The following is a 23,202-nucleotide window of genomic DNA, read 5'->3' on the forward strand; positions in this document are numbered from 1 at the left end:
TTTTTATTTTTGAGATAGAGTCTCACTGTCACCCAGGCTGGAGTGCAGTGGTGCGATCTCGGCTCACTGCAACCTCCGCCTCTGGGGTTCAAGTGATTCTCCTGCCTCAGCCTCCTGAATAGCTGGGATTACAGGTGTGCGCCACCATGCCTCACTAATTTTTGTATTTTTAGTAGAGATGGGGTTTTGCCATGTTGCCCAGGCTGGTCTCGAACACCTGAGCTCAGAGTGATCCGCCCGCCTTGGCCTCCCAAAGTGCTGGGATTACAGGCGTGAGCCACCACGCCCAGCCTGTCTATCTAGCTAGCTAGCTATTACCTACCTACCATCTGTAACTAACTACTAATCTGAATGTGCAAGAAAAACAAAAGACAGGAATAATTTGGATACAAGATTATCAGAAACCTGCAAATATCCCAGATAACTTCTGAGTTAAAGGTTTTGCACCAGCCAAAACACATCTTTTTGTTCTCATTAAATGACTATAATAAGGATATGATGCAATTGTAAGCCCTTAAGTAAGCCCATAAGTAAAATATATACCGCCTTAACCTGTTGAGTATTTTGTGGTATCATTTGAACAAGATGTTTCTGTTGCTGAAACCAATGGATGCTACTTAAAGTGGGGTCAGCATCTGGGAGCTTGTTAGAAGTGCAAATTCTTGGGTCTTAACCTAAACATACTGAAGCACACTCTCTAAAGGGTGGGGCCCAGAAATCCATGATGCAATAAGCCCCCCAGGGCATTCTGATGCTCTCTGCACATGCAGAGCATGTCTACATGGTCGCCCCTTCCAGCTCTGACTGGCAGAGATTCTGAGAATAAAGGATCTAAAACCACATTTTTCTCAACACCTAGCTCAAGCTTCTTAAATGGATCCACCTGCCATTGGATACTCATTAATGCTTATGGTCCCCTGAATCTGTGTAAGGCAGGGGTTGCCTTCTGAGTCAGCAAACACCTTAGCGTTTCCAAACCAGTTATTTCCATGTCTTGAGATGCTCAACATTGCCGTGTCCGTGCCCTAAGGGACTTCCCAATTAATTAAGCTGCCAAGCTTGTCAATAGGCTGGTTCCTTCATTGTTTTAGAAGAGAGAATCAGAGAAGCTGTTCTCATGCCAAAGGAGCCCTCATTTGCTGCTGCTGACCCAGAGTTCTCAGCAGTTCTGGTCTGATAACTGAGGATCCACTCCGTAGCCCTGGCAATGGGGAGCTCTGTGTCCCACTCCATCTGCCTCAGTATGGCAAAGCCCTTCCATACCTCCTCTCTGCACCTAAATTGCATCCATCTCCTTAAATAAATCACTCTTGGTAAAACCCCTCTTCCATCCTCTGGGCCAGATACTCATGGTTGTGAACTGTGTGGCCCTCTCACCTCAGTGGGGTTTATATTAGCTGGTGTTCAGTATTCTTGATGGAGAGTTTGCCTTTGCTGGGAGATTTGTCTGTTATCTGTGCCTTGTGCTTGAAAAAATTGGCTGAAATGCACGTTTTAGCCACACACCCTGCATACAGATTAAATGGAACTGCCTTGGTAGAGAATAATTAAGCCAAGGACCTTGTTTTTCACCTTCATGATGAAAGACAAATGACTTTCAAAGGCTTTAATAAGATGGCACTTGAAATGTTCTCCTACTTTGGCCAGCTCGGGACTTTCAGAACAGCCTTGTTCATAAATATTCTGTGCAACGACTGCATTTTCATTTAATTGTAGATAGAGTCATTTTGCAGGAGCTCTTGTCTCCATTTTTGACCCAGTGTAATCAAGGCATATTACACCATTTGTTGTTGTTAAAGAGTCAGTTTCAGCTGTATTATTAACTCTTTGAGAAGAAGACAGATTTTTCCCTACCAGATGCATTCTGCTTCTCACCAGTCTTTTTGGGGGTGGTGAGGGTCTTGTGGGGGCCACCATTTCTCTCCTTTTCTCATCTTTTGAAGTGACTGTCAATTGGACAAGAAAACAGATTGATTGCCTAGTGGGAAACGAGACCCCACTAAATCATAAATATGAAATGGGCCTGAAATAGACATATTTCAGCAAAAGACATCCTTCCCCAAATAGCTCTTCTCCAGCAAAAGGATTTCCTAGCAATCATCATCTCTTTTTCTCTTCAGTGTTAGGTTTTCTGTCTGTGCCAAGGTGATTTTTCCTGCGTCTCCTGGACTCGTTCTCACTTTTGTAGTAACAGTGTTTGCTCTTTCCTTAGCAAAACCGGCTGTAAATGGGTGTCACCCTGCCTAGCTGGCTTTCTCAGGCTTTGTTCCAAACACAATGCTGTCTTTTCTTAGCTGTGGAAATGGGACTGTTCTCCACTGGTTTTTGAGAGAATGGCCTTTTCCTATTCTGTTCATATAAACCAGCCTCACACCTCGGCGGCCTATTGTTTTTGGGGAATCTCTTAATGCAGAAGAAGGTTTTTACTATGGACAAGGGGAGTTGGGAGGGCCATGATCAGAAACATGCTGCAGATTGCTGAGATGTGAGGAGACCGAGGAGTCAGTTTGGAAGGATCCACCTGTGGGCTCTGATGCCCCACAAAGATTGTAGGGTGTCAGGCTTTCAGTTCATACAGAGGGTGTCCCCTGCCTCTTCCCAGAAAGCAGTAGCCTTTCAGTTGGTCCTGTCACTGTCTGACCCAGGACCTGGGCACACTCATTCCCCTTCTCTGACCTTGAGTTCCTGGCCTGAGGTTGCAGCCAGGATCCAGGGTCTCTGGGTCTTCTCAGTTGCAGAATCTAAGGCTGGAGCTTAGTTTGCAGCCCTGCTCCCCACCGTTTCCTGTAGATGCTGTGCACACGGAGCAATGGCTTATCCACCCGCGCCCCCAGCCATGGGAGCCGAGTGACTCATCTTGGCAGGTGGAGCCATTGCCTCTGCCAGCTCTTGTTCAGAGCCTTCACCTGGTGGTTGGCTGAGCTGATTTGAGTGAGCACAGGGTCCAGTGTGTGGGTTTGTTCACAGGTGAATGTGCTTGATTACATCCTGGTGTTGGGGGCAGCTGAAGTGAAGTGGAAAGAGCCTTGGACTTGGAGTCAGGAGTTCTGGGTTCTTGCCCAGGTCACCAGCTCTGTGGATAACGCCTCCCTTCCTCCCTAACCATGCAAGGTGCTAAGCACACAAAAAGTCAGTAAGATGCAGACTTTGCCCTTGTGGAACTCCCAGTTTATTGGAGGAGTCAGAAACAGAGAATAGAATATAATACAGTAGGGGCCAGGATACGCTCAGAGCAGAAGGACACCTCCTCAGCCTACAGGGCATGAAAATCAGGGAGGGCTTCCTGTGGGAAGTGATGCTCCAGCTGCATGTACAGGAGACATGAGAAGTAAGCTAAGGGGACAGCAGGGCAAAGGCATGCAGGCCAGGGAAGCGTACGGTATGTAGCACCTCAGTGTTTCAGGAGCATAGAGCGGAACCCTGGGATCGACAGGTGGTAAGAACACAGCAGGTGGGGCCAAGTCTCAGCAACCTCATTTGACATAGGAGCTTGGGCCTCATCCTGAGGGTAAGGTGGACAGTAACTGGGTCAAATTTGCATTTTAGAAAGATTCCTTCTGATGGCTAGGGTGGAGGATGGTTGTGCAGGATCTGGAGGCCTCCTGGGGGCCTGGGGCAGTAGTCCAAGAGAGAGAGTGGGCCTGGAAAGTCACAGTGGGGGTGGATGGGGGGAGCAAATCTGAGGAAGATCTAAAATCTAGAATTGGATGGCTGGTGTGATCAAAATTGGAGATAACAAGAGGGATGGGGGTATGGGGAGGCGGGTAGTGAGCCCTCAGGGACATCCACATTGAGCGTCTGGCCCAGCGGGCACTTGGATATTTGGGTCTGCACATTCAGATTTGGTTGGCATTAGTGTATGGGTGGTGGCTGAAACCATTGGGTAAATGAAAACGGAGACCCACAGGCCATGCATATCGAGTGAGGAGAGTAGCAGGCCAAGGATGGGACCTGGAAAACAGCCCCGAAGGGATGGGAAGAAGCAGGAGACTGGAAAGGCAAGGTCAGAGGATGGGCAGGTGTCGGGGAGCGGGTCCAGGGCATGGAAAAATTCAGGAAAAAGGGATGATGCACAGTCAGGCAGAGCCTCCCAGGAGGATGGACTGAGCAGTGTCCTCTGGGCTGGTCTGTGAAGATCCAATCCCTGTCTTCAAGAGCAAGCCATTTCCTTCTCTGGGACTCAGTTTCCTCATCTGTAAAATCTAGGGACTAGCCTTGCTGCTTCTCTGGGACTCAGTTTCCTCATCTGTAAAATCTAGGGATTAGCCTTGCTGCTTCCAAGAGCCCCTGGCACTGACAGTCTGTAAAAGCAGAAACTTCTTTTTTCTTTTTCTTGAGACAGAGTCTCACTCTGTTGCCCGGGCTGGAGTGCAGTGGCACAATCACGGCTCACTGTGGTCTCAACATCCTGGGCTCAAGCAATCCTCCAGCCTCAGCCTCCTGAGTGGCTGGGACTACCGGTGTACACCACTGTGCCCAGCTAAGAAACTTCTTATAAGAAGTTAGGGGGCACCCTTCCTACATCCCACCCCTTCTCCCCTCAAGCAGGCCTACGCTGCCCTTGAAGGCTCGGTGAATAAAAACCCAGAGAAGTCAGAGCTGGAAAGGACTTTGCGGAGATTTTAGTCCAGCCCACCGTGTGGAAGGTAGCCTGATGGAATGGAGTCAATCCCTGTCTTTTCCCAGCTCGGCAGCCTCGGGCAGACACTCCACCTCGCTGAGCCTCAGTTTTCTCACTTGTAAAATAAGGCCTCTGAGACCCACCTTGCAGGTGTGTTTGAAGGTTAGTGAGAACTGGGAGCTACTTGTGCTTATTAAAGATGAGCCCCAGGACCTGAGAGCTGACCTGATTGACTCGAGGTCACAGAGTAGGGCAGTGTGGTGACCAGAGCCCAGGCTCCTGAGGACAAGCGCGCTAGGGTCAGCTGCCTGCCGGAGGTCATGAACCAGCAGCCGTGGGCCAGTGCAGCCCACACATGTGCTTTGTTTGGCTCATGCGGTGTTCCTTTCAAAACGGAATTTGTTGCTGACATTCAAAATTGGGAGATTTTACTTTAAAAATTTAAATTTTTTTGAAAACTTGGAAGAATTAGCAGCACTGAGCCTGCATCCCACTGGGGCTAGCGTCCCCTCCCATGGCAGGAGGGGTGGACACCGCCCCATCCAGCCCTCCTCCTTCACTAATGGTGAGTTACTTGCTTGACCCCTGAGGTGATGTGAGTTTGCAACCCCAGCCTTAGACTGACCATTTGTCTTGAATTTTCTCCTAAAGCCCTGCCCGCTGTTCACTGAAACAGCTCAGTATTTCACAGCTGAGGTCCAGACCTTGGCCACTGAGTAAGAAGGCCTGGCAAGAGATGATGGGAGAGACAGGAGGGCAGAGAGTTTCCAACAGCTCAACCCCATGGGGGATGCTGGGAGGGCCTGGCCTCTGCAGGCTGCAGGGGGTCAGCAAGGGAGTTGGCTGAGAGCCCCTGGGGTTTCCTCATTCCTCCCTCCTGGGGTGGGAGGAGGCTGTGGGCCTAGCTGGCTGGGCAGGCCAAGGTCTTGTCCCTGAACTGCCCTACTTTGTTGATGGGGGGTGGGGAAGTGGGGAAGGACCGCAGCCCCTGGCTCAGTGCAGCCCTGTTTATGTGGGGGAATGTCTGGTATGTTTGGTATTTGGGTGTTTACTTCCCAGGGTGCTCATGGGTCCCTGGTGTTGAAATGTGGCTCTTCCATGCAGGGGGGCCCTGGTGGGCCTGGCTGGCTGTGCGAGGCTCGAGGCTAGATTTGGAGGCTGCGAGGCTGTTACTCCAGGCCTGCTCACTGACAGCTCAGCATGCCCAGAACCCCCCACCCTGCTCCTCCCTCTCCGCAAGTCTTTCTGTGCCGCGTTCTGCCCGGAGGCAGGCCAGTGTGCCGCTGCTGCAATAGCACCGCCTCCGCCTTGCCTGGGAAGGCAGGCAGGGAAGCTGGCATCACGGAACTCTTCCTGTGCTCCTGGCTCTGGGCTGGAACCCAGTCCTCATGACTACCATGTGCGGCAGGGCTCAGTACCTTCCTGTACCAGTGAGGAACGGAGGCTCAGAGAGGCCAAGTAACTTGCGCAGGAGCACACAGCTGGTCTACAGCAGAGCTTCTGGAGGAACTCAGGTCTTAAAGACCACCCCCCAACCCCACCAACCAAAGCTCACACTGTCAACTCTGATGCCTCAAGTCTCAGATTAGCCTGGTTCTCTCTGCCCAGGCAACAATTCTTAGTATGAGACAGAGCCCTTCAGACCTATGCTACTCTGGTTAGTGCTAGGGTTTTTTGGTTTTTCTTTTTTATCTATTTTCACTTATTACTTCCTTTCTTTGTCCATGTGAGAGTTTCTGTATTTTCAGTGCCTTGGGTTGAGAATGTCATTTCTCTTTCTCATTCTGTCTCTTTGTGGGTCCTGCAAGCTATATTTTTGAAAACGCTTATGAAAAGTCAGAATTCAAAATCACATCTGGGCTGCTGTTTGTCACTGTGGAAATGCCGCGCCACCTGCAGACCAGGCATGAGAAACACAGAAATAGATGAGGGTTAGGCCGGAGAGGAGCTGGTGACATCCCCTCCTTTAAACCGTGGAGCTTGAATGTTACACCTTCATGTAAACTGTGCAATAACGTTTTTTAAAACATGTTAAAAACTTCTAACTCTAAGGGCAGTGACCACGCTCAGACCACCCACCCCTTGAAGAGCGGGATGTGCTCGGGCCCTGGGGCCCAAAGACCTGGATTCGAATCCTGAGCTGTCACTGAGCATCTATGCAGCCTTGATATTTGTAGTTTCCTCATCTGCAAAAGCAGGGAAGCTGATAGAGCCGTGCTGGGTAACTTACTTGGGACGGCAAATTAAATGTAGTTAATTTAGTTAATAAACACCCATTCTGTGCCATGCTCAGCTCTGGTGGCTGAGTGATAGTGGTGAAGGTGATGATAGACTGAGGTATTTATATAGATTAACTAAGGTTTTCATGGGAAACTGACAGTGGGCAGGCAAACATGTATGTGAAAAAGGTAAGTGCTATTAGTGAACGCACCTTGGAAGGAAATACACAGGGAGATGGTAACAGGACAGGGCTTTTAGTTTAGGGTGGTCAGTAAAGAAGTCAAGAAGTGGCAGCAGAAGGAGCAGCAAGTGCAAACCCAGGGGACAGGGAAGAACTTGTCATTTTGGATAGGAAGGAGGCCTGCTGTTGCAGTTGAGGGGTAGAGGAGGGCGATGTAGTGGAAGGTTAGAGAGGCAGGAGGGGCCAGTTTTCTTGGTTCTGTGGGTCACATGTGATAGAAGCTGTTGGAGGGTTGCAAGCAGAGGAGCTGACTTCTGTTTTAGCCAGGGAGAGCCCTTAGGAGCCATTGCAGTCTTACAGGGCAGAGGCGACAAGGGCTTGGACCAGGCTGGAGGCAGCAGGGATGGAGAGTGTGGTGGACAACTTAGAGATGTATTTTGCAGGTGGAATCATTACAACCTGCTAAATGGCCTGTGTGAGTCCTTAACTGGCTCCAGGGCAAACTTCTCTGGGCACACAAATCTGCGTGTGCATGTACTGCATGCAGACCCTGATTCAGTAGGTCCGGGTGGCCTTCAAGACTGCATTTCTAACAAGTGCTCAGGTGAGGCTGATTGTGCTGTCGGTCAGCCACACTCCACAGTGCCTGACTCCTGGCAAACGTCCAGGAAGTGCTCGCTGTGGGGATGACCATGGGCCCTGTAGGAATCTCCCAACTGCTGTTGTCATTGACTCCTGCCTGCAGGCCCTGACTGGGGCCAGGACTGTGGGTGGACTTATGTCAATCACAGAGATAGATTCATACACGGAACAGTCCTCTTTGCCCATCAGGTCCATTCCCGTTTTACCCTGCTCTGTGCCCCAGGTGGCCCATATCAATGGACGACATTACCCAGGAGTCCTTCCACTCTGGCTTCTGGTTGAACTTGGCCATTAAGAGGCTCCATCCCCCTTTCCCTCTCTTTGCCTGTTTCTTTGTCTCCCTGACCCCATCTTGGAGCTGCGTGGTTGTTTCTCTCTTGCCACGTGGTCTGTGGTCTCTGCTCACCCTAAACTTCACAGCCCGATGTTCCTGCCTCTCCGGGCCTGTGACTGATGTTGGTTGCCCGGCCCTGCATGACCCCTCAGTCCAGCACTCAGGATCTCCCAGACCAATTTAAAATTCCAGGACAGTGAGTACAGCTCAGCTCAGCTGCTCATGCCTCGTCCAGTCAGCTGTGGCAGGGGCTTGAGAACAGGCTGTCTGAGAACGGACGGGTCTGGGTGAGGCGGGGCTGCTCCACAAGAGGACCCTCATGGTCCTAAGTCCCCAGGTCTCTCCATCCAATGTGAAGTGTGGCGCAGCAGCACCCCTCACTGCCAGGATCCAGATGACCTTGCCCTTGGGCCTTCCTGGGAAACTGCGGGAAAACAGAGCCAATGCTAAGTTTGTGAACAGGGAAAAGCATGCTCCCCTCCCACCCCCAGCCCGCATCTCATGGTTCTTTTTTTTTTTTTTTTTTTTTTTTTGAGACGAAGTCTCGCTCTGTCGCCCAGGCTGGGGTGCAGTGGCCAGATCTCAGCTCACTGCAAGCTCCGCCTCCCGGGTTCACGCCATTCTCCTGCCTCAGCCTCCCGAGTAGCTGGGACTACAGGCGCCCACTACCTCACCTGGCTAGTTTTTTGTATTTTTTTAGTAGAGACGGGGTTTCACCCTATTAGCCAGGATGGTCTCGATCTCCTGACCTCGTGATCCGCCCGTCTCGGCCTCCCAAAGTGCTGGGATTACAGGCTTGAGCCACTGCGCCCAGCTCATGGTTCTTTAAATGTATTGAGCTGCCTCCTCCTCAAACATCCTGGTTCTTCCAGCTGTATCTGCAGAAACAAATCATTGTCAGCCAGTTTGGGGTTCCGGTTTCAGATGTCAGAGCCGCGTGTGATACAAATACTCTCTACCGTCTTTCTCCCACACATGGGCAAATGCTTTAGAGAATTCAAGAAGCACCAGGAAGAAGGAGGCAGCAGCCCTGACTCTGGGGACGAAGGAGTCCCAGGGAGGGCTGGGGAGAGTCTCCAAGTTAGCTGTGAGGCATGAAGGCAGAGGGGCTCTGCCAAATGCCTATCTCATTTCTGGTAGGACCTTAACAGCTGTTTTCTACATCTCTGGGCAGCTCTTAAATAGCAGCTTGAGGATTTATGGGTGATGCAGCACAGTTTCAATGGGGAAGGTGTGAGGATGGGAGTTTGGGAACATCTTGCCTCATTGGGAGATACCAGCCAAGGTTGGGGGAATGGGTGCAGAAAAGGCCTGGGGCTGGGCTTGGAAGCCGGTGGTGGCTATGGAACTGGGGGCTCTAGGCCTCAGCACATACCCTGAATTTTTTCCTGGCCTGCTTAGGACTCATGCAGACTTGCCATAGCTATCAGGGGCCTGTGCCCCCAAATCTAAACTCTGCTTCTAGGGAAGGCAGGTCCCAGTCTCCAAGCTTTGCTGGCCTACTGTAAACAGAGAGAAGAGGCTACCCCAGCAGAGAAAGCTCCCGTGAGTGCTGGGGAAAAGGCCATGTAGATTCAAACATGGGTAATAAGTCACTTTGTAATGAAAGAACCCAAGCCTGTAGCATCTCTCTCCGGAATCCTGAATTCCAGTCACTCATCTGAGTGACATTTGTTGAGCCCCTCCTGAGTGCCACGCGCTGTACCAGGTGCCAGGAATGCTCAGGTCCCGGCCTCCAGGCTAGCAGGGAAAACAGGCACCCACGCAGACCAAGGCTTGTGGTAGGATGCGATGGAGACTCCTACAGTGCTGTAGCAGCGCCAAAAAAGCAGCGGATTCTTTTTCTTTTTTAACTTTTATTTTAGGTGCAGGGGTACATGTGCAGATATGTTATATAGGTAAATTCGTGTCACAAGGGTTTGTTGTACAGATTATTTCATCACCCAGGTTCTAAGCCTAGTAGCCAATAGTTATTTTTTCTGATCCTCTCCCTCCTCCCGACTTCCACCCTCAAATAGGCCCCAGTGTGTGTTGTTCCCCCTTTGTGTCCATGTGTTGTCATCATTTAGCTCCCACTTATCAGTGAGAACATGCAGTATTTGGTTTTCTGTTCCTGTGGTAGTTTGCTAAGGATAATAACCTGAGCTCCATACATATTCCCACAAAAGACATGATCCTGTTCCTTTTTATGGCTGCATAATACTCCGTGGTATATATGTACCACATTTTCTTTATCCAATCTGGCATTGAGCATTCAGGTTGATTCCGTGTCTTTGCTATTGTGAATAGTGCTGCAATGAACATGCACATGCATATGTCTTTATGGTAGAACGACTTCTATTCCTTTGGGTATATACTCAGGAATGGGATTGCTGGGTTGAATGATAGTTCTGTTTTTAGCTAAAAGCGGCTGATTCTATCTGGGGAGTCAAAGGACCCTTCCTGGAGGAGGTGATGTTTACTTTCGAGGTTGAGTAAGAGTTTAACCAAGTGGGAAAGGAAGGATATCTCACTCAAGGCTGAGAGGGCCTGGCTGGCTTGGAGAAGGGTGAGACATTTGGAGTAGAGGGTGATGCAGGAGGGAATGAATGTGACTGGAGAGGGGAGGAGGAGCGACCCCTGACCTGGGCCTCAGCCTGGCCCAGTTGATCTCTTAAACTTTATTCCAGCTCTGAATCTTTTTGCATTGCTGCTAAAGCAGCTTCCGTCTGCTTCTGACTTTCTGTGGAATGAGGCCATGTGCAGGATGGGGGTAGGGAGTGAAGCCTTGGAGGACAGAGGTTGGTTACTCAGGGGAGGACACAAGGTCCTGCAGTACCCAGGCTGCACACATCACCTTGGCAGTTTGTGGGCAAACCCTCCTGGCCGAAGGGAGATTGCACCGCCAGCCACTTCCTCCAGTTCCTTCCCTCTGCCTGTCGTCACAGTTACCTTGGCCTTGTTGGGGGTGAGGTTAAGGTTGGGCGGAATCAATTTCAGCCAGGTTTCTATTTTCCCAGATACAGGTCAGCCAGAGGAGCTGTCACTTCTGGTTCAGTTTCAAAGAAGGCCAAGGGACTGGGAGGTGCTTGGGTGTGGCGGTATTGACGAGGTGCCTCTGCAGCTGACTCCCAGGTGGGGTGGGAGTCGGGCAGGGAGAAGCTCAGAGGTGGTGAGGAGGCAGAAAGGGGGCTGCCCTGCCAAGGCCTGTGCTGATGGCCATGGTGCTGGTCTCAGGCCCAGACACTCTGTCCTGAGCCCCCAGAGCATGCTGGGAGTGTGCAGAGAGAGGCTGTTTATTTTCCTGGCCTATAGCCCTTTGGGCTGAGACCTTGTTCCAGGCCTTGGGCTGCCAGAGTCACCCCCCGCACCCTTCTCCCTGGCTGGAGAAGTGAGAGAGTTGGCAAGCCCAGGGCAATCCAACGGCTTCTCTAATGGCCTATGACTCTGGGCTGTCCCCAGCCCAGCTGGTCCTGGGTGTCCTTCAGATTTTCCTGGTAGGTAATGGACAGCAAGAAGTGCCACATCAACGTGCTCCTGACGGGCTAGGGCCGTAAGGGCTAGTGGTCAGGAGCAGGATGGTTGAAACCACAGAAATCTAAGTTTGAATCCTGACTCTGCTATTTTCTAGTTGTATGGCCTTGGGCAAATTGAACTATTGAGCCTCAGTCTCACCATCTGTAAAATGGTACAGTAATAGTAACTTCCTCATAAGACTTTGATAGTGAGGATTAAATGATATGTGTTTAAAGCATTTAGCAAAGTAGGCAACAAATGGCACCTCTTGTTATTATTACTAATGGAACAATAACAACAGCAACTTTTATTTGAAGTCTGTGCTAGTGGGCAGTGAGTCTCCTTCTCCCCATTCGAGGGGTCCTGTTTCATGCATAGTGAATTTCTTAACATGTCCTGAGGAAGAAGCAAGCCCGGAGACTCAGGAGGCCCCTTGCTTGTGCCCCAGGGTCCTTCAGCTCTCCCACGGGTGGGCATCCTAGGCTGGGGAGACTGTTAGTGACAAGAGGAAATGGATCCCAGCATTTGGAAGGACCAAGAAAGGAATATTGGGTATGGAGGGGCAGGGAAGATCTTAAATCCCAACAGAAGGTAAGTGGAGAGGACAAAGATAGTCAAGGAGGTGGGAAGGGGTGGCAGTGGAATGTAGAACCTGTGTCCATGCCCAAGGCATTTTTTTTTTTTTTTTTTTTTTTGAGACGGAGTCTTGCTCTGCTGCCCAGGCTGGAGTGCAGTAGCCGGATCTCAGCTCACTGCAAGCTCCGCCTCCTGGGTTCACGCCATTCTCCTGCCTCAGCCTCCCGAGTAGCTGGGACTACAGGCACCCGCCACCTCGCCCGGCTAGTTTTTTGTATTTTTTAGTAGAGACGGGGTTTCACCGTATTAGCCAGGATGGTCTCGATCTCCTGACCTCGTGATCCGCCCGTCTCGGCCTCCCAAAGTGCTGGGATTACAGGCTTGAGCCACCGCGCCCGGCCCGCCCAAGGCATTTTTAAAGGAAGTGCCTGGGAATGACTGGCCTGGAAAATTGTACCCAGAGGGCTTGGGCTGGGCAAAAGAAAAGGCCGTCACCGCCCGTTGGGTGCCACCTCTATGTGAGTAGACTTGCCAGGCTCCTGGCCTCCTGAACTCCTCATCTGGCTTTAATCCTTTTCTCTGCTTTTGCATATTCTTCCCCTAGGATGCCCACCTGTGGGAGAGCTGAGGGACCCTGGGGACAGAAGCAAGGGGCCTCCTAAGTCTCTGGGCTTGCTTCTCCCTCAGGACATCTGAACCCAGATATCTGTCTTAGTCCATTTTGTGTTGCTATTACAGAATACCACCAACTGAGTAATTTATAAAGAAAAGAAATTTATTTCTCACAGTTCTAGAGGTTGTGAAGTCCAACAGCAAGGTGCTGGTGTCTTGTGAGGGCCTTCTTGCTGCATCATCCTAGGGCAGAAGGTGGGAAAGCAAGAGAGTACAAGAGAGCAAGAAAGGACCAAATTTCCTTTTATAACAAACCCCCTTTTCTAATAACAACATTAATCCATTCATTAATATTGTTACTAATCACCTCTTAAAGGTGTCACCTCTCAACACTGTTGCATTGGGGATTAAGTTTCTAACACTTGAAGTTTGGGAGACACATTCAAACCATAGCAGAATCCCTGCCCTTTTTGGCCTCTGACTCCTCCCTGGGATGCTCTAAGAGGATCCTTGGACTGGCTGGGAGATATTTCCAACTCTCCAGGCAGTGGGCTGGCAGAAGTGATCACTTGTTCACTGCCGAGACATGAGTTAGAAAGGCGAAGTTGTCCCTCTGTCTGTGTGTCAGGAGAGAAGCTGTATTCCAAACCTGCCTCAATGTCTAATCAGTGGCTCTGTGCCCTCACAGCTAGATGAGGAAGAGGAGCGAAGGAAAAGGCGCCGGGAGAAGAACAAAGTTGCAGCAGCCCGATGCCGGAACAAGAAGAAGGAGCGCACGGAGTTTCTGCAGCGGGTGAGCTGACTGGGTGGGTGGGGAGGCCTGCCATTCCTTGGAGTGAGCTTGTGTACTCTGGACCGGGACAGGCCATCAGATGTCTCTGTAGTCAATGAGCATCTGCTGGCAGCTGCCAAAGCAGCCTTGACCGCTCTGCTCTTTGCTACCTCCTATTTCCTCTCCTATCTCTGAACTAAGACAACCAAGGGCAGCCTTCAGCAGTTCCTGCCCACACAACCCCTGGAAGCCCAAGAAGGAAGGAGGAGCCAAGTTCCCCTCCACTGAGGATAGACCCGTGGTGCTGATTGACCCAGATGGTCCAGGACTGCCACTCTCTATTTTGGTTCCCTGGTGGCTACCAAAGTTGTCTAGGGTGGGTGCCAGTGAAGCTAGGTAGTAACATCCTGCATGTGGGCACTGGACACAGCCTCTGGCCTGGCTACCTATGCACAGAGAAAAGCTCCTTCCCTTAGCTGCAGGTGGCTTATCCAGCCCTGCATGCCATCTGGCCAGCCCCTCAGCTCCACTGAAGGTGACCTCCAAGCTCTTTGATGCTGCCTCTGGGAATCAGAGGTCAGCTCTACATGCAGAGGTCAGCCAGGGGTTGCTTTTCCTCCTGGCCTACCTGCCCTTTCATTTGGAATGTGCCAAGCAGGATGTTTGTTCTTTTTCTCCCGAGTCCTGCCTCTTAGAGCTTCCCTGCATCTCAGAAATGGTGGCTGGCAGTGAGGGAACATGACCAGAAAGCTAATCAGTCCAGGCCAGGAGTCTCTGGTCTTTCCACCCCTAATCATTGTTTCACTGCTAAATAATAATAATGATAATGTATAATAATAACAGAATGGGGCAGGTCCTATTCTGTAAATACACAGTAATTAAGAATAGTTGCCACTATTTGTAAAGTTGGGTGCTGTGCTAAATGCTGTATGTACATCATCTCATTTTATTGGGATAATAACCATATGAAGTGGGTACCTTCATTATTTTCTTTCTACAGATAAGGAAACTAAGGAAGTGTGGGGGCTAAGTAATTTGTCCACATCTCTGCTATATTGGCATTCATTCATTCATTCATTCATTCATTCGCTCTTTTGTTCATTAATTGATTCAACAGGTATTTTTAAGCATGTACTAAATGTGCATTCCTGTGTTGGGTACATTGGGGGCACACAGGAAGGAGCAGACACAGCCCTCCTGTGGGAGCTGGAGAGACAAGGCTAGATTGGCCTGGTGTTCTTGGACTCTGGAGGGTCTGTGGGCATCTTCTCATACTTGCAACAAGCAGAGAGCTATTCTGTGATCATGGGTGTAGACAGCATGGGGCCATGTATCTACCTCCAGGCTGTGAGTGTCCAGGGCAGGGAATGGTTACTGTAGACAGGAGTTAGACTCCTGGATCTGGGAGCCCGTTGGAAGAGAGGGTGCTACAACATTGGGCTGAGAATCTTCAGGAAGTTTCTAAGACATGAGCCTTCAAGATGGATGAAGTGTCACATACCTCATTTCCAGCACCGAGTGCCTGCCATGAGCAGAGCTGGATGAGAAACAGCAGGGACTAGAGAAGCTTCGCGTGAGATCCCTGCCTTCAAGAGCTTGTCAGCCAATTGCCAGGCGAGATACGCCTGAGCGGACAGCATGTTAGTGACACACCAGTGCAATAAAGAGTTGGTGCCCAAGGAACGGCACTCACTGCCCTTCACAGTCCAATAGCACTAGCTGAGCACCTATGGTGTGCCAGGCATTTCCCATGTTTTATTTAATCCTTGTAACATTTCAGTGAGATAATTTATTTATCCCAATTTTAGAGACTGACCTGTAGCTCAGAGAGGTCAAGTCACTTGGCCAAGGTCACACTGCTAGCGAGTGGTGGGCTTGGATTTATTCATCCTTTGCTGATCCACTCATCCATTTAGTAGGTGTTTAGTGAGCGCCTGGGACACAGAGGGCAGGCAGGCGGTGTCGGCAGTGGGATGGGAGGCAGGAAACAAGGAATAGTGACGTGTGCTGAGCGTCATGTCGGGCAAGCCCAGTGAGCTGTGAGAACACACAGCAAGGGCCCTGTCCTGGTCTAGGCTAAGGAAAGGCTGCTTCCATTCAGACATAAAAGAGGAGTAGGAGCAGCGAGATGGAGGCCCTAGGGGGTTAGGAGGAATGGAAGGGCTCAAGCAAAGGCAAAAGGTGCTGTTTAAGGATGTGTTTAAGGCATTGAAAAGGATACCAGCTGGAGTTTAGAGTACCAAGCGGTGGGGTGGAGAGGCAGGCAGGGCCCAGATCCCTCATAATAGGGTGATGCTAGATGCTGGGTTGCCTGAGGCATGCCCAGTCTGTGTCTGTTGTCCTGGCCTAATAATTAGTAGCCCCTTCCTTCACTCGTACAAGTGCTGAACTAGGATGATGAATTATATGGTCATGGAGAGCCACTGAAGGGCTGCAGGAAGGGAGACGCATACCTTCAAAAGATCCCTCTGGCGGCAACGTGGGGCACAGATTGAAGTAGAAGGATCAGTTTTGGAAGTGTCATGTTGTTCCAGTGAGAGAGAAGCGTGTGGCCTTGGGGTCTGGGAGGAGATTTGGGCAGCATTGTCTGGGCCCAAGCCCAGTCCTCCCCTCACGCCTGTGTTCTCCTCTCCTCCCCAGCCTTGGAAGCAGAGGTTGGGTGTGAAGTTTAAGGGATGAATGCAGGCGGCTGTCTTGACAGTCAGTGCCTGCAGACCTGGGGGATTCTCTTGTAGTTTATTTTTAATAGATAAAATACAAGGCTCAGAGATACATATATTAATTGTTCGTGAGTATTATTTATTTATTAAGTAAGGGTATATATACAGTTGGGACATATATCTATAGGCGGCCTTTCATAGCCAAGCATTCTGCATCTGTGATTTGACAAACAGCAGATCAAAAATATTCAGAAAAAAAAGCATCTGTAGTGAACACATGCAGACTTTTTTCCTTGTCATTATTACCTAAACAACACAGCATAGCAGCTATTTACATAGCATTTACATCGTATTAGTCATTATAAGTAACCTAGAGATGATTTAAAGTATATGGGAGATATGTATAGGCAATATCCAAATAATGCTCCGTTTTATATAAGGAACTTGAGCATCCTCGGATTTTGGTATCCTCGGGGAGTCCTGGGACCAATTGCCCATGGCTACTGAGAGACAACTGTATATATATCATAGGTAAAAAACCACCATCCCACCCTTGACCCCTGGACACCCAGATCTACACTTGCAAGATTCTTACTGCATCTCAGAGTTTACCTGCCTAGACTAGCCGAGCCCTGAACCCGGGGGAAGGGGCAGGCCTTGGGAGGGGTTAGGGCCACACCCCACAGGCCCTGGGGCTACCTCAGTACCTCCTCCGTCTGCAGTCAGGAGCAGTGGCCCTGTGTTTCTGCCTTATATAATGCTGGCAGCTTCTCTCACAATGCTGTCCTAACCCAGGTTCTTTAGATGTTAGTAGCAATAATGCTATCTCACATTCCCCTGGTGCCCTCTGGTCTTCACAGCCACTCTGTCCTTGATGGTCACAGTGGCCCTGGGAGGAGGAAATGGAGTCTCATCCATTGATGAAGTTCAAGATCACACAGTGGCCGAGTCAGGACGAGAACCTGGGGTTTCCTCTGTGCCCCACACAATATTCAGGTTGCCCAGACTCAAAAGAAATTAGGAAACTCGTTCGCGGAAGCATAGCTAGCAAGTAGCAGAGTCAGGATTTTAATCCAGACAGGTCTTTCAGGCTCAAAGGGCATATCAGGCTGCTTCTCAGCTCTTATAACAAGTTAGTGGAATTGTATTTTATGTGCCTTAGAATAGCTTTTTAAAAATGTAGATTCAGACGATCTTTTGTTGTTGCTGTTGCTGTTTTTGAGAGAGTCTCACTTTGTCACCCAGGCTGGAGTGCGGTGGCACAGTCATAGCTCACCGCAGCCTTGTACTCCCAGCCTCAAGTGATCCCCCACCTCAGCCTCCTGAGTAGCTGGTACTACAGGCACACCACCACGCCTGGCTAATTGTCTGTTTTTTGTAGAGATGAGGTTTCCGTGTGTTGCCTAGGCTGGTCTTGAACTCCTGGACACAAGTGATCCTCCCACCTCGGCCTCCCAAAGTGCTGGGATTGCAGGCGTGAGCCACCATGCCCCGCCAATTTAAACAATCTTAATGCTTAAAGTCCCCTGGGCCAATCATCATATTTTCTGGGAGGAAACTGAGGCCCAGACAGAGGAAGTGACGTGGCCAAGGTCACACAGCCAGGATTAAAAGCCAGGACACACAGCCCTTCGCCTTGTATTCTTTCTACTGCCTTTGCTGACCACAGTGTAGGAGGCAGAACCTTAACATGTACTAATTCTATTCTAAAATAACAAATGGTTTCATTTTCTCTGGGGCAATAAATATCTAACAGAAGGCAAAACAATCAACAAAAATGCAGCCAGAGGTACATGCTTCATAATTAATGCGAGAAAGATCTTTGCTCAGTTCCTTCATTAATTAGGAAAACAAATTAGGTAATTGCTGTTATAAAGTCACAAACCACTTCTACAATCATGGTTTTTAAAAAAAGATTCTTCTGAACTCAACTTATACTTACGCAATAAATAAATATGTAGAGCCAACTAATAACTCTTTGAGTATGGAAGGCAGTAGAACTAAAGGCAGTTAGTTACATTCTGGCCGGGCGCAGTGGCCCTGGGAGGAGGAAATGGAGTCTCATCCATTGATGAAGTTCAAGATCACACAGTGGCCGAGTCAGGCTCAGTTCCTGTAATCCCAGCACTTTGGGAGGCCGAGGCAGGCAGATCACTTGAGGCCAGGAGTTCGAGACCAGCCTGGCTAACACAGTGAAACCCTGTCTCTACTAAATCTATAAAAATTAGCCGGGCGTGATGGCACATGCCTGTAATCCTAGCTACTTGGGTGGCTGAGGCACGAGAATTGCTTGAACCTTGGAGGCAGAGGTTGCAGTGAGCCAAGATTGTGCCACGGCACTCCAGCCTGGGTGACAGAGCCAGACTCCGTCTCAAAAGAAAAAAAAGCAGTTGGTTACATTCTGACAGCCAGTCAGAACTTGAGATATTCCATGATGTACCCTAGCATTTAAAACCCACAGAATATAATGTTCTTTGTATGATAGCTGCATGAGTGAAGCAAGTTACCCTACACTGCATTGATCTTTTTGTGTGATACAGACGCTCCCACATAGACACGTGGTAATTTCTAGGAGGCAGATCTATGTGTGCAGTGCTATTGAATTCTGCCTGTCAGACGCCTCCCCTTGCATGTCCAGTTTTAACTTCAAACTCACTGTACCCAAAACAAACTCCTCCTTTTCCTTCCCGCCGCTTTTCAGAACAGCTCCCCTCTCAGGCTCCATTCCTCAGACCCTCCATCGGGTTCATAGTCAGCTCTCTGCCCTACCTCCTTCCTTCTCCAAATCCTGCCAGTCACCAAGATCTGCTGATTTTTATTTGAGACGTCTTCCTTCTTTTCCTCTCTTTCTTCTTTATGCTATTCTCTTGCTTATAAGTTACAGTAAGCCTCTCTGTTTGGTTTACAAAGTGCTTTTCCCTGTGAGTTCATCTAATCCCCAAGAGCCTCACCTGGCTACAGAAGAAATAACTGAGGCTCAGAGAAGTTAAGAAACTTGCTTCTAGACTCAGATTCTCAACCCACAAGCTTTCCAGAGCTACGGGCTGGCTCTCAACCCACCTTCTCAGCTTTCTACCCTACTATGTCCTAAAGCGAGCTATGGTCACAGTGGAATAGTTTTCCCTTCTAAACCCATCCTAAGCTTTCCCATGCCTGGGTCTTTGTTCACTCAGGGTTCTCCACCCGCAAGTCCCTCCTTTTCCTTCTCAACCCAGCCTGAGTCAACCCATCTTTCATGCGCAAGGTCAGACCCACTCTTTAGCCCTCTCTAAGGTCTTCTGAACCCTGGGTGGCTGATGGTCACACAGCAAGCTCTGCCTTGTTGCACAGATTGCTTCTTCCGCTTAGAGTGGAAACGCCACAAGAGCCAGTTGGGGGCTCATGGCCCTTGGATTCCCCAGGGCATTCACTGTACATAGCAGGGCCTCAGCAAACACTCACGGATGGGTGGGTTACCCTGACACTCCTTGAATCGGGGGCTCAGGAGAGTTTGAAGATGGAGCTATGTCCTTGGGCTGGGGAGACCGTGATAGTCAGAGGGTTTGTAAGAAGTTCCCAAGGTCACCAGAGAGTCACCAGTGAGCAGGGGGCTGACATTGGCACCTAACTGCCCCAGCCTGAGGGCTCACAGGCTTCCATGGATTCACGCAGGATCTCTCCTGGCCCTCCGAGATGCGCCTCTCTGGGAATTCTCAGAACAGAGGACCAGGCCAGCTTCCCAGTCACGTCCCAGCCTGTGGAACCAAAAACCACCAGAGCTGGTTTTTAATATTTTCCCCGAGCATTTTTTTTCCTTTAGTGAGTCTGTTTTCTCTCAGCGTCTGGTCACGAGGCCTGCCCGTCTCAGCAGTTCTGAGTTCCCGGGCACTCATGCTGCCGCCTCGGAGATGAGCACAAGGAACAGTTCGGTCAGACCGGCTGTGGGAGGAAGATGGCACCCCTGGAGGGAGAGGGTTGGGCCCACTGAGGGTTCTGGGGACCCCCTGGGGAGGCCGCTCCACCTGTGCCCTGCCAGGAGGACCGGCAGGCTTATGGGCTCACAGGCCCTCTGGTTGTCACATACGCAGTTGCAACTACTGCTTGCTCTTTGATACAGGTTGCTCAATCTCTGCACTGTCGCCATTTTGGACTAAATACTTCAGGGTCTGGCCTGTGCATTGAAGGGTGTTTAGAGCATCCCTGGCGTCTACCTGCTAGATGCTGGTAGCACAGCTCCCCCTGAGTTGTGATAATCAAAAACGTCTGCAGACATTGCCAAATGTCTCCCAGGAGGCAAAAATCAGTCCTAGTTGAGAACCACTAGTCTGAAACTTTGCTGGTCCTCGAATAAATGTCAACTCTCAAAGTTTTCAGACATAATCCAAGAAAAATTATTCAGATGCTGTTTTACTGTTCAACTCCCCAAGCCCTGAATGGATATGCCCATCTCCCATCTACACTATGGACATGTAATCCTCGCCACCTCCCAGATCAAATTGTCAACATTCCTTTCTTCCCCTGGAACCTATCCAGCTGAGCTGGAAGTTCCCTGGAAATCTCACTCGAGGTCTATTGGAAACCTCATTTGGGATCCAGCAGGATAACTGCTGATTCCCTGTCTGTGGGGAAAGCTTCCAGATTATAGGGATAAGGAAGAGGCTATTGAAATAATTATAGACTAATAGCTAGGAAGCACATGTTTTAGGAGGAATAACATGACCACACTGCACTCACTCATCCCACCGGCCAAGATATCTCCCACATGTGTCTGTCACACATCAAAGCACATTGCCATTACACCGCCATCTGTGTCCCCCTTCAGGGACCCCCATGCTTGCTCCATAGACCTGCTCTAGGTCCACCTGGCCTCCTTTCTTTGCCCACCCTTTCTTTCTTGTGCAAAGGCCCTGAGGCAACAGAGTATTTGGCATATTTGAGCAACAACAAGGCGGTCACTGAAGCTGGGGTGGATTGAGGGAGGGAAGAGAGGTGGGACGTGAGCCTGGCTGGCCCTAGAATATAACCTGAACGTAACGCCAGTGTCACTGCTGTGGCGGGCACTGACTGCAGAAAGTCAGTTAGCCAGGGGCTCAGTAGCAGGGTCTGTGCTTCCTCCTGCAGAAAACAGGCCAATGCCAGCCCAGCATGCCCTGTGCCTAACCACAGGCAGAGCCTCTCCCCAGAGCCAGTCCCCGTGAAACTCAGCATGCTTCTGTGTTTGCACACAGGAATCAGAGCGGCTGGAACTCATGAACGCAGAGCTGAAGACCCAGATCGAGGAGCTGAAGCAGGAGCGGCAGCAGCTCATCCTGATGCTGAACCGACACCGCCCCACCTGCATCGTCCGGACCGACAGTGTCAAGACCCCTGAGTCAGAAGGCAACCCGCTGCTCGAGCAGCTCGAGAAGAAGTGACCATGGGCTGGGAGGAGGTGGAGGAGGAGGAAGAGGAGGAGGACAAGTGACGAAGAGGGAGGAGAAGGGGGGCCCCAGATGGCCCTTCCTTTGGTGCATGAAAAACTGTACAATGAGGTTCAGCACAGCCAGCATCAGCCGAGCTTTTTTGTGAAACTCAGATCAGCCACCCAGGGGGAAGAGCGGGCTGAGGAAACCCAGAGGGACCAAGCGCTGAGACCAAAGTTGACCCTCGGGTAGGGCTGTCCTGCCTGGGGCCCCACTTGAAGGAGGCAGGACAGAGGCGTGAGGCCAGGGAGACACCCAACGAGGCAGCCCTGGGCCCTCCTCCGGCCTCTTCACCAGGGCACCCACCCGAGGAACCTCCGAACAGCCAGGAAAAGCCATGAGTTGCAACCAAAATGAGGCTGAGGACAGAACTCAGAATGAAACTGCAACCCACCTGCCCCCAGCCCTGCCCCTCACCCTGATGCGAAGCTGGAGAGGGGCGTGCTGCAGGGCCCTGATGCCCCCACCCACCTCGGTCCAGCGCGGCCCTGCCCAGGAGGCGGCAGCCGGGCGCACCCTCGCCAGCCCTGCTGGAGTTTGCTGTGGGCACTGAGGCGCGGGCGCCCTTCCAAAGCACATACTCACCGAATGTTTACAGACTGGCTGTCCTGGCAGGGCTTTCAACTGCACATGTTTTTTATACTTTCCTTTTTTTTTTTTTAAATATTTTTTACAAAAAAAAGATTTTATACAAGCAATATATATATGGATTTCTATAATCACTCGATGTGATACAGTATAAATATGCTATGGTTTGTTTGTTATGAACAGATAGCCACCAGTTACGGCCGTTGTGTGTAACTCCTAAGTACTGTAGTCTTTGGGTGTCGGGGGTGGCCAGGGCGGGGGCGGGGTGCATTTCCATCCTTGTAAACCCTTCATAGTACTCAGTCCTGTATCGCTCAGTAAACATTGCTCTTACTTACACAGCCGCCTTGCGTGGTGTCTGCCTGGGGAATGGGTGCAAGGCCCTCTCAGAGTCGGAGACTGTTTGGCACCTCTGCTATAGGCCCTTTTGCTTTCACGACAGCTCTCCTATTTCACAGATGAGGAAGCTAAGGCTCAGAGACATTAAGCCACCTGCAGTTACTATTTTGAGAGCAGTCCGTGTGTTCACTCACTCTGCAGGTGTTTTCTGAGGGCCTGTTTTGTGTGCCAGGCCCTGAGAATTCACTGGAGGATGAAACAGACCTGAGTCTTGCCCTCTTGGGGCCTTCGGTAACGAGTGAATCCTGTGCTTGCTCCATACATTGTCTCATTTCGTCTTCATGGCAGCCTTGCCAGGGAGCAACACTTGTCCCCAGTTCACAGATGGCGAATTAGAAGCCCAGGGATATTAAATTCGCAGCCACCATTTGTTGAAGACTTATTTTGTGACAAGCAGACATAGTCTCTTCCCTTCTCACAACAGCACAAAATAGGCATGATTCTTGCCATTTTACAGATGATTTAACCGAGGCTCAGGGAAGGCAAGCGACTTATCCAAGGTCACCCAGCTAGCAAGGGACAGAGCCACCTAGCTAGCAAGGGACAGAGCTGGTGTTTGAACTCTACCTCCAGAGGCCTGTGACTTTCCTCCTGTCACCAACCCACTATGATTGTCCTCGTGGTTTCTGGGAAGGCTGGATGGAGTTTCAGGTTGTCCCAT

The 23,202-nt window shown here is 50.3% G+C and overlaps 1 protein-coding gene across 5 annotated transcripts in view; it reads left to right on the forward strand.

Moving 5' to 3' along the window:
- Positions 1 to 22,483, forward strand: part of JDP2 (Jun dimerization protein 2) — a 46,043-nt gene extending 23,560 nt beyond the window's left edge. For all 5 annotated transcript variants that reach the window (XM_017880541.1, XM_017880538.1, XM_017880539.1 and 2 more), the window contains exons 3-4: positions 13,370 to 13,474; positions 21,321 to 22,483. In XM_017880541.1, coding sequence (XP_017736030.1) covers positions 13,370 to 13,474; positions 21,321 to 21,506 — 291 coding nt within the window. In that variant the 3' untranslated portion in view covers positions 21,507 to 22,483. The remainder of the gene's footprint in view (positions 1 to 13,369; positions 13,475 to 21,320) is intronic.
- Positions 22,484 to 23,202: the final 719 nt, after the last annotated feature.

The sequence above is a fragment of the Rhinopithecus bieti genome, unplaced genomic scaffold (genome assembly GCF_001698545.2).
Source record: "Rhinopithecus bieti isolate Rb0 unplaced genomic scaffold, ASM169854v2 scaffold_11380, whole genome shotgun sequence".
NCBI lineage: Eukaryota > Metazoa > Chordata > Mammalia > Primates > Cercopithecidae > Rhinopithecus > Rhinopithecus bieti.